General features: G+C 51.9%; 2 protein-coding genes across 2 annotated transcripts; one reads left to right on the top strand and one right to left on the bottom strand.

Moving 5' to 3' along the window:
* Nucleotides 1–928: 928 nt before the first annotated feature.
* BBA_08084 (UPF0171 domain protein) lies at nt 929–3,377 on the top strand (the record flags this gene model as incomplete). The annotated part of the gene is made up of 3 exons (XM_008603181.1): nt 929–1,757; nt 1,807–2,203; nt 2,264–3,377. The coding sequence occupies 3 exons, from the start codon at nt 929–931 to the stop codon at nt 3,375–3,377; spliced, it is 2,340 nt and encodes a 779-aa protein (XP_008601403.1).
* Nucleotides 3,378–4,368: 991 nt separating this feature from the next.
* BBA_08083 (helix-loop-helix DNA-binding domain-containing protein) lies at nt 4,369–5,883 on the bottom strand (the record flags this gene model as incomplete). The annotated part of the gene is made up of 1 exon (XM_008603180.1): nt 4,369–5,883. One exon carries the CDS (start codon nt 5,881–5,883, stop codon nt 4,369–4,371), a length of 1,515 nt encoding a protein of 504 aa, XP_008601402.1.
* Between the last annotated feature and the right edge of the window lie 4,106 nt (nt 5,884–9,989).

Below are 9,989 nucleotides of genomic sequence, written 5' to 3'. Positions count from 1 at the left end.
GCTAAGGGAATATCCTTCCCTTAAGTACTTATTTATATCTTTATTATAAAGACTAATTACTTTAATTATTTAATTATTTATTAATCTCTAATTATAGTAATTAATAGGTAATTTATTAATTACTCCTAACGTAGTTACGTAACTATATATTCCTTTTTTCTACGTCTTACCTATAGCTAACCCCGCTATAGTGTATATCTACGTCTCACGTAGGAGTGTTCGTAATATATATATATATAGTGTAAATTGTAGTGTACCTATTACTAGGATTAAGTATAATAGATAGACTAGGTACTAAAGGCTATTAGAAGATCAGGAATAAGAGTAGCTTAAGCTTAGTTATTATTATATATAAGAGTATAAACTGTTTATATAATTATAGCTTCTCTATTTTATCTTAATCCTACTAAGTCTATTTCGTAATCTATTATACCTCTTTTATAACTATAGGTTAATAGACTTTTATAACTATAGGTTAATAGACTTTTATAACTATAGGTTAATAGACTTATTAAGAAATGTTTTCTATAAAGATAACTAGATTTAAAATAAGAAGATATTAGTAATTTAGAGTAAAGTATAGTAAAATCTAATAACTAGAATAGAAATCTAATAAGGAAGAATTCTTATTATTTATAAAGAAAATTATAATAATTAAATTGGTCTTTAAAAAAGCTTTTTAGTAATTATATATATTATTTCCTTTAGTTTAACTTTTGAGTATAAATGTTATCTCGCTTATAGGCTGTTCGTAGACTTTCAGACTATCATAGTACCTAGGTAGATATGTATGCATTCGGAGCTTGGCCAATCTCACCACCACTAAAGATGCTCTGCATTGCCGCGACCATGCAGGCCGTCCTATAGGCCTGCGCGCATTCAACTCCTTCCGCGCCGCGCGCTTAGCTCCTGCGTAATGTAAAGCATTATGTCTTTCGTCAACCCCGACAACCTCATCGCTGTCGCCCTTGTCATCAACCGGTCGCGCGACGGTCCAGCCTTTGTTTTCCACTACCCGCCCGCCGTCCTGCCTGTCAGCGCTGATGCCGGCCAATCTTTTGATACCGCTGACTCCGAGGACGTGCTACTTGAGCGGCTCTCGCGGCCGCTGTTTCGCGACGCCGAGGACCGCTCCTCCTCTAAGCACGGTCACGCCCGCAGCAAGAACTGGCACAGCTACGACGAGCATACCATGTCCGACTCAGGCACCCAGACCGTCCCCTGGGAGAGCGTCGCGGGCTTTCCCACGCGGGATCTCGCTAGCATTCTGACGCCTGCGCGGCCCTACCACAAGAAGCTATTTCAACTCTCTCTCGATCCGCTCCTCTGCGTCTCCTATCCCATCCACGTCCCCGAGAGTGGCAAGTGGAAAAGGGTCAAGAAGAGCAAGGCGGGCCGCGCATCATCAGCTGTCGATGACGATGCCCAAGTAGCGTGGCGAGCGCCGTTGATTGCCGTATCTGCGCCCTGTGCGCCCTCTGCGCCTGCGGACTCGGATGCGGCGGTTGAAAAAGAAAAAGAGAAGGACAAGGAAAAAAAAGAGGAAGAGGAAGAGAAGAGGAGCTCCATGACCATGTTCAACCTGGTCTTTATCCTGCGTCCTAGAAAGGAACAAACAAGGGAACTCGTCGAGGCTCTTTACTCGAATATAGCAAAAAAGGTCAACAAGGCCTTCAAATACAGTCAGCAGCACAGTGACTTTGTATGGAAAGAATCTAAGAAGATTCTGGCCAGCAAAGATCGCGCACGCGAAGACAGTAAGCTACCATGTGTCTCTTCATCCACCCTCCTCTAATTGGAGTCCAGAAAAACGGATGAATCATCTCTGGAAAGAGCTCCTGCAACAGTCGTCGCTGGCCGCCTCGGTGCACGACATCTATGAGGCGATTTCGCAGAATCGCATCGCCACGCTGCACCTCGACACAGCCGCAGGCTTGCTAAGTCCATCTGTACAGATCCCTGCGCCCTTTTACGTGGCCGATCTGCCGCCTGACGAGGCTCGGCGCCCGCGTGGGCTATGGCTTACGACCGCCAACGCCTTCCTCACCCAGGACTTCCTCGAGGAGCCGGGCTTCCTCGACCGCAACTTCGGTCTGCTGCTCATGGAGGACGAGAAGAAGATTGTCGCCGAGCTACAGGCTGACGGTGACCCGAACGCGCTGCCAATGGTGGAGTTCGTGCGCATCTCCAAGCCAACTATGAGGTGACCATCCTGCATGTAATCGCACAAGGAGTTTTGTTTCGCGCTAACAGACAATCAAAGCTTCTATCAAGTCGGTCAAAGTAACATCCTCAGTCTCTCGCAAGTCCGCAAGTTCGCGCAGCACTTTATCTTCTGGCGGCGCGCCATTGCTATCCCACCACTGCACGCGCGCGACACGTATATAGTCTCGCCAAACTGCGACCTGGCGCGGCTGCCCGAAGCGGCTGTCGAGTGGCAGCGCGCCTTCCCGCTTGCGCCGCCGCTCGCTAACTTGCTGTCCGACATGTCTGTGTGCCCGCGGCCGTACAAAACGTTTTGCCCCAGCAAGGTACACCGCCCGCTGTACCTGCGCATGCTGGCGTGGCTGATGCGCGGCGGCTGGGTCACGCAGCTGTGCACCTTTGCTTACGTCGTCGTCTGGCCCGAGATTATTTACCAGGTCGAATACGAAATGGAGGCTGATGAGCTCGAGGGCCCCACGCCTTCGGCCTCGCCGCGTTCTGCAGGCGCCGAGTCCTCCGTCTCCCCCATGTCGGCCGCTACCGTGCTTTCTCGCCCGCACAATCCGCTATCTCGCGCCGCCGCCACCGATGATGACAGCGCCGCAATCGCCACCGTCCCCTCACCAATAAGCAGCAGCTTAGCCTTATCAGCCTCGCTCTCCGAGTCGACGAAAATCCGTCAGGCCAGCATCACCAGCACGGCCACCGTTTCCGATTCAACTATCGCCGCTGGCAGCTCACTCCCCTCGACGCCTGGTGCCGTTTCTATCCCGAGCACGACGGAGCGCGCTGCTGAAGCCGCGCGCCTTGAGCGCATCGCGCAGCGCGTGTCCCGCGAGGCCGCCGACAAGGCTGCTGCCCACGCCCGCAAGGCCATCCCCGAGGCCACGCCGCACCCGTCCACCAATCGCAGTCTGCACCTCGCCGGTATCGCGCCTCACATCATCCTCGACGCAAAAAAGGCGACAGGACGCGAGTCGCGATACCTTGCCGCCATTGTGTCGCGGCTGCGTGATGACCGTGTGCGCCAGGCTTGGAGCACCATGTGTCGGTACTTTGATGGCCACTCCGCCCTCGAGAGGGTCGCATTGCAGGAGGAGATGAAGCGTAAGGAGGCTTGGATGCTCCTCACTGCCATGAGCGAGTATTTAGTCTGCACGAGACATTGGTAGGATGGAAAAGACGAGGATAGAAAAAGTAATTCAAACAGTTGGTCGGCGTGTTCAGTTAGCCTTGTATTCTAGGGATCGCGGCCGGGCAGTATGATGCATGCATGTACTGAGACGAGTCCGGAACATTAATGTAGATACACAGCGTTTACATATGGCGTTGCGAAAAATGTCTTCTACTTGCGAAAGATAGCATCACAATGTAACATCAAACGTTGAGGACAAAGTTCCAATTCTCAAACTAGAAAATTGCAGAGCGGGGAAGAAGAAGGAGCACCAATAGATGAAAACAGAAGAAAAATAGTCTGTGGTATCAGGAAGAAATAGCAGCAAATACCTCTCACAATGTGTGACAGCATCGACAAGCTCATCACATTAGAACAGCAAAATTGACGAATAATCCACCAAGACAATCTAAAACGCGCTGGGAAAAAAGTGCAGAAACCGCACACCCATGTATATACTTTACTGAAACAACAGTGTAAAACGTGTGGGTAAAGAAGTCCATGAAAGAAAACAGGAGATAGACAAGAGGCGTAGCACCCTTGACTTGAAACGGAAAGACGCAAGAAAACGCAGAAACTTCAGAATCTTGCGATAATTCAGATAATTGCAAATGAGAGAGAGGAAAGTAATTCAAAGAAAATCACCCCAAAATTCAGATCAAGGGACTCGCTGTGTCCCATGTAAAGCGTGTAAATGTCAAAACTCGCCATCCAAAAGCCATGAAAACAAAAGCAATAATAAAGCCAAATCCATATTGTCATAGATTGAATCCCAAAACGCCGACAGCAAGACGAAAGGCGCGAGCAGCGACTTGTCCCGAGCCGTCAAGAGAAAACAGCAAAAGACGCAAGCTGACCTGGCGGCAGAAAACACCGATGACGCCTGTGTATAATGCTTAGTTTCCGACAGAAGAACGTCCGCATGCTGTTGGAGAAAGTGGCCGATGCACAAACATGATTCGTGAAAAAGCAAGACATTCGGCGGTAGACTAGTTCAGGTCCATGTCGTACTCATCTTCATGCTTGAAGTTGAGTGGAACGTTGCCACTGCCGTCATCATGATCTTCGTGCCAGAACTGAGCTGCTTCTCCCATGACGCCAGAGGAATCGGGGGTGATGCCGATGGTGTCGAGGCTGGGGGCGGATCCGTTGAGCGACTCGCCGCGGTAGTCCGTGTGGTCGGGCACGCGAAGGCCAGAGCCAGCACCGCGAGAGTAAGTGAGGTTCTCATTCTCGGTGCGCGTTAGGGCCTCTACTAGCTCAGACTGCATGCGTTTCTCGTCATCAGTCAGCTCAAAGGGAAACTGCCCACCAAGCTCGGTGATTGTGTTCATGAGATGCTCGTGCTGCTGAAGCTTAAGGTGTAGCATCCACATCAGATCGCGGGTCCAGCTGACTGCCCCGTTGAGAATATCACCCTTGTTGGGGCCCTTGTCCTTGTCCTCGATGGGGAGTCCAGTAGTGATATTGCCAGCGGCACTGCCAGTGGCTCTTCTGGCACCAGGTCCAGCGAGACCCGATGTGGCTTGAGAAGGGTTGGAAATGCCGGTCAGAGTCGGTGAGAGAGGGGTTCCGTTGTTGATAAGCTTGCGTATCTTCTCGTCTTCGAGACGATGCGAGGGAACAAGTCGGCTGAGATCTTGAATTCTCTCATTGATGTTGTCGCGGCGACGGCGTTCAACGAGGTTATGAGACTCGCGGCGGCGCTTACGTTTCATCTCCTGCGAGGATACGGCACCGCCAGGAGGACCGCTGAGCTTGGCCGGCATGGAAGTGCCGCCTTTCATCATCACCTCATTAATGGGCACCATCCCTTGCTGCATGGGTGAAGAGAAACCCGAGTTGTACGAGGCTGGTATGCTGCCAGTCGGAGTATTCAGCCAGTGGCCAGGGGACTTGTCATGGCTGCCAGAGGTGCGCATGGATTGGGGACCGAACGAGGGAGAGCCCTGAGAGCCGATGGGAATTCCATGGATGCTGTTGGTCTTAGGAGTCATGGGAGTTCTGTTGTTGGAAGCCTTCCGTTGCATCTCTTGGGACATTCTGGCCCTGGCGGGGCCCATGTCGTTTCCAGCGAGGGGGGAACCATTGTAGGACATGGGGGAATGCAGCGAGGTGCCCATCTGGCGGAATTGTGCATTGTTGAATCCATGACTATAGGGACTTTGAATAGGGTCGCCGTCCGGAGTGCTGGAGTAGCCGTTGGCAGGTTCAATTTGGAGGGAACCGCGATGAGTAAAGTTTGATTGGGAGAAGCCCATGTTCATGTTACTAAAGTCCTGGTTGAGGTGTTGGCCGTCACCGGGGCTGGCCAGTCCATCCAGCAGCTCGTCGTCGCCAAAGACGGCAGAGCCACTGGAGAAGCCGTTGGGCTGATTCGAGCTGGCGTGGAAGTTGTTACCATTGGGGTAGGGGGGCGAAAGAGCGCTCCCCATGGCGAGATCATTGGGATCGATGTTGCCGGCGTTGGCAGAGCCAAACTGAGCGAAGCCGTGCTGAGCCATTGCGACTGGTCTACGAGCTCGGGAACGTCAGGTCGGTAAGATGTGTGGATGCCCAAATGGCTGATTTGTAGAGAACAGCTGGTGCGCAGCAGGCGGCGCACCTCGGGAACGGGGATAATCGAATTTCGTGTCGACGCTGTGCTGATGAGACTGGTCAGTTACGATGCGCAAAAGAGGCAGACAAGGACCAGGTGCTGTGCAAATATGCGGGATAACCAAGTTTGTTTAGCTGACAAGGGCGGAGCGAGAGCGCGAGTCGAAAGATTTGAGGCAGTGCGGAAGTATCGGCGACTCACCTTGAGTACAAGTGACAAATACTTAAGCGGCAAGGTAGTAGATTCAGCGCAAGGCCATATGTCGCCAGAGGAGCGGACGAGTTTGTGAGTTGTCGGGTTACACGAGACGTGAAAGCGAGAGGGTAGAGAGGTGCGACGTTGGAAATGGTCTTTGCTGCGAGGGGCTGCGCGCGGGTGAGCTTTTCTGACAGAGGGAGAGAAGTGCAAGTGGAAGGGCGGAGCCAGTTGCGGTATGGCGGGTTTGATGGGCGCCAAGGGTTCTTTTTTGGCCCGCGGACACAGATGGGCACTGGTAGGTAGGCACCTAGGTGGGTAGCAGGCGGTGACGGCTGATTGCGAAAGTCGCAGTAGTTAAGGAGCAGTGCTGCAGATGCTTGAAAAACTATAATGGATCGTGAGCGAGCCCAGCGGTGCAGGTCTGCAGTTCACTACATTACAGAATTGTGGTCAGCCAAGTGGAATGAGGGGAAGAAGTGGCAGGTTTCAGTGAGGCGCACCGCGACCGTGTGAGGTGTTAACTAGTCGAAGGGGTCGTCACCAGTGCGGACAAGGTGCCCCATAGAAAGGGGGGAAGGAATATAGGCCAGACAGTCTGTAGTAAGTCGGGCTAATAGAGGACGGTGGCCGGATGCATGACGAGGGAGCAGTCGGGCAGCGATGATGAAATGGCGAGGAGGTGGGGAGGGAAGTGTTCAACGAGGTGGTGAGGGAACAGGATGAAGGGGAAGAGTGCAAAGGTAGTACTGTAGCTGTACCTACCTACTTACAAAGCACTGGCTGTGTTGGTAGCTGGTATGATGACTACCTAGCAGGTAGAGAGAAGGTAGGTCACGTAGGCAGTAGGTAGGTAGACACCTGGGTACTTGGTGGTGTCGACAATTGATGGACAAAGGGAGCATGTGTTATGCTGGGGATGATCAGCAAAAAACAGCCACGGAAACAAGCGAACACCCCAGCAAGAGCGGATGAAGAACGGATGCGGCGGGAGTCGAGAAATTCGACGCAACAGGCTGCGGAAAGAGAGCGAGCCTCGATATAAGTAGACTTACAGCTAGATCTGCAGCAGCGGAAACAGTCGTGCGCTAGGAAATGTAAATATAGAAGCAAGGTGAGGAGGCAGGCTTTCATCATCGGGCGCGAGATAAAACGAACCTCGAGACTAGGATTTATCGAGAGGTACTGGCGACGTTGAGTAATTCACGAAGGGTATGGGCGAGCTGAAAGACGCAATTGTGTAGGTGGCGACTTCGATGTTACTGACTGGTAGGTAAGTACCTTGGTACCTGGTCAGAGGCAGATAATAAATAGACGCTAAGGTAGCAAAAAACCTGTGGCTGGACGGTAAGTAGCAGCGGGCGGAAGAGTGTGTCTTGGTGGTGGTGGTGGTGGTGGTGGTGGTACCCAGGTAGGCAGTGGCAGATACCAGGTTGCTGGGCAGGTAGGTACCTACCTAAGCAAGGTGGCACTGGTGGGTATCAAGGTACCTACGTTGGTTGGTTGGGGTTGCAGCAGGCTTTGAGTGGATAACTCCAGCCGTGATTTTGGCAAGTACCTTGTAAGAGTCAAGTCAGTCAGTCTCTGCGATTACTTATCAGTTATATTCGAGCACAGCAGCAGGCAGCAGCAATCCGTGGCAAGTTTCTCTTCACCTTGGCGTCCGTTTTCCTACCCACCAAGCGTACGGTTATGCCTAAGATGTTTAGACTACCTGGCCATCGCCCGTCCGAGGCGCTGCTTGTGGCGTCGCTAGAGTGGAGAAGCTTCAGGCCAACACCATGCTGTTCCTCTGCTCTGCTTGTGGCTGCTTACCGGAAAGCCGCAGCGCCGATGTAAAATGACAGATCCCCGATATCTATCCTGCAATAACGTCGATAATGTTGTTTGCGCTCCTTTCGTATAAAAAATAATCACAAAATAGCGTGTCGGTTCGATCAGGGGGGTAATGCGAACCGAAGTTGGTGATTCGTTTGCTGCAGCTAGACAAAGTGACCCCAGATTTAGCAACCACGTATTCACAAAACCCGCATCCACGGTGGTTCGACGCAAAACAGGGAGCGGGAAGGGAGCGGGAACCATGCGCCGCTACAGCGGGCTTTCAAGAAGGGGCGGGGCGCGAGATACTGGGAGCGAGCAATTGCGAATAATAAGGTAGCCATACCGTGTTCCCGTAATGCCGGTCTTGGTTCGGCTGTGGGCTGACAGCCCAGGTCCTTGACTCCTTGGTGGATAGGACTGGGATGCCGGTGGCAGTCGTGCCTTTTCGTTTGCCTTTCGATCGGAACTTGCTCTTGTTTTGCTTTGCCTTTCGCGTGTCGGTGAGTACAGGTCGCTGTGCTCAGGGTACTCAGTAAGTCGATGTAGGCAGAGGCAAGCCCGGTTTCTTGCAACAAACAATGGCGTGATTCCAAAGTGAAATCTATTTGTGGAGAGATTGATAGAGGCAAAATTCACAACTGCCTTTGCGCGCGAATCAAATCGGGGTGTTGCTCTTTATACTCTGCTTTTCTCTCGTGGCTGGCCATCTACATCATCCCCAGAGCGATGCCCACTTTGGCTACAATCTAAAAATACAATGACATCGAGGTCAATTCGTATACAAGAACCCCGGTAGCCATGCCGTGCTGCCTGGACGTGTCTCCTGACCTGCTCTGGCGTCGCAGCGTGGTGGTGGACCTCCACCAAGTGCAATCACCAATCAGTGACTGAGATTGTAGGCAGTTCGGCCGAACGTGACTCGACTCCGAGACACCAAGCCCATCTCGACGCTCATCTTTCGCACCTTACCATCGTCATGCACCATTCTATGGAAAGGGCTCGTGCGGTCATGGGTTGTGGCCACGTTGATGCGTGCTCCTCATCGGCGACCACGCGGTTATGTAACGCACCGGGGCGAATCGTGATGCCGCGAGGCAGGCCCGTAGGTAGAAAAGAAACAAACGGCTTTGCTCTCCTGCTTACCCTGAGAGAGGGCGAGAGAGCGGAGGAGCTAGCGGACACCTCGTCGCTCTTATGTAGCCATTTTTTTAGCCCATTCGGCCAAGTAATAACGCCTTTGTCGAGCTCATGCATGCACCCCGGAGGGCTTGACAGGATATACTTTCTCGTAATACTGGTATAACCCAAGCCATTGATCTGCGGCTTCCCAACCCGTTCCCACCTCCTCCATCGACGACGGGACCAGAACTGGCATTCCCACAATCTTGCATGAGCGAATCGCAGTACACGGTCTGTGGCCCGTGCAATAGATACCAAGGAGACGTGTGTATGTAGATAATAACCGTATATTGTATAGTATAAGGAGAGCAAATGCAGGGAGGCGTTTGCCCAACACGCATTTGCTCGCAAGTCATTCATTGGTAGTGCAGACTGACAAGTTCAGATGCCTCGCCTTCTAAATAGACCGTTTCAGTCCATTTGTCTGTTTAGGTAGCTTGATGGGAGATAACTTGTAAGTACCGGCCACTTGTAGCAGCCACTCCTTAGGTACCTACCTAACCTGTGTCGGTATCGAAGTGAATATTCTGCATCGCTACCTTCACCACTGCCACCAGCCGCGACGTGCTTCTATCAAAAGCGACGAGCTCATGTTACCAAATGCCTCCCCCGTGTCCCCGGCACGTTGCACCGACCTTGGGTGTGACTTGCAATGCTGAGTCCCTACAGCTATCCGTCTCCGTCTCTACGAAGTAACGCGGTAGGCAGCGGTCTCTAACTATTAAGCTACCTACAAGTAGGTTGACAAAAATTCCGTACGGTTTTCCATACAAATTGGCTATCAAACCGTACGGAATTTATGTCTCCCCACTGTAG

Source organism: Beauveria bassiana (genome assembly GCF_000280675.1).
Source record: "Beauveria bassiana ARSEF 2860 unplaced genomic scaffold BBA_S00030, whole genome shotgun sequence".
NCBI lineage: Eukaryota > Fungi > Ascomycota > Sordariomycetes > Hypocreales > Cordycipitaceae > Beauveria > Beauveria bassiana.
Note: the sequence above shows the minus strand (reverse complement) of the source record. Positions and strands in the feature narration are given on the sequence as shown.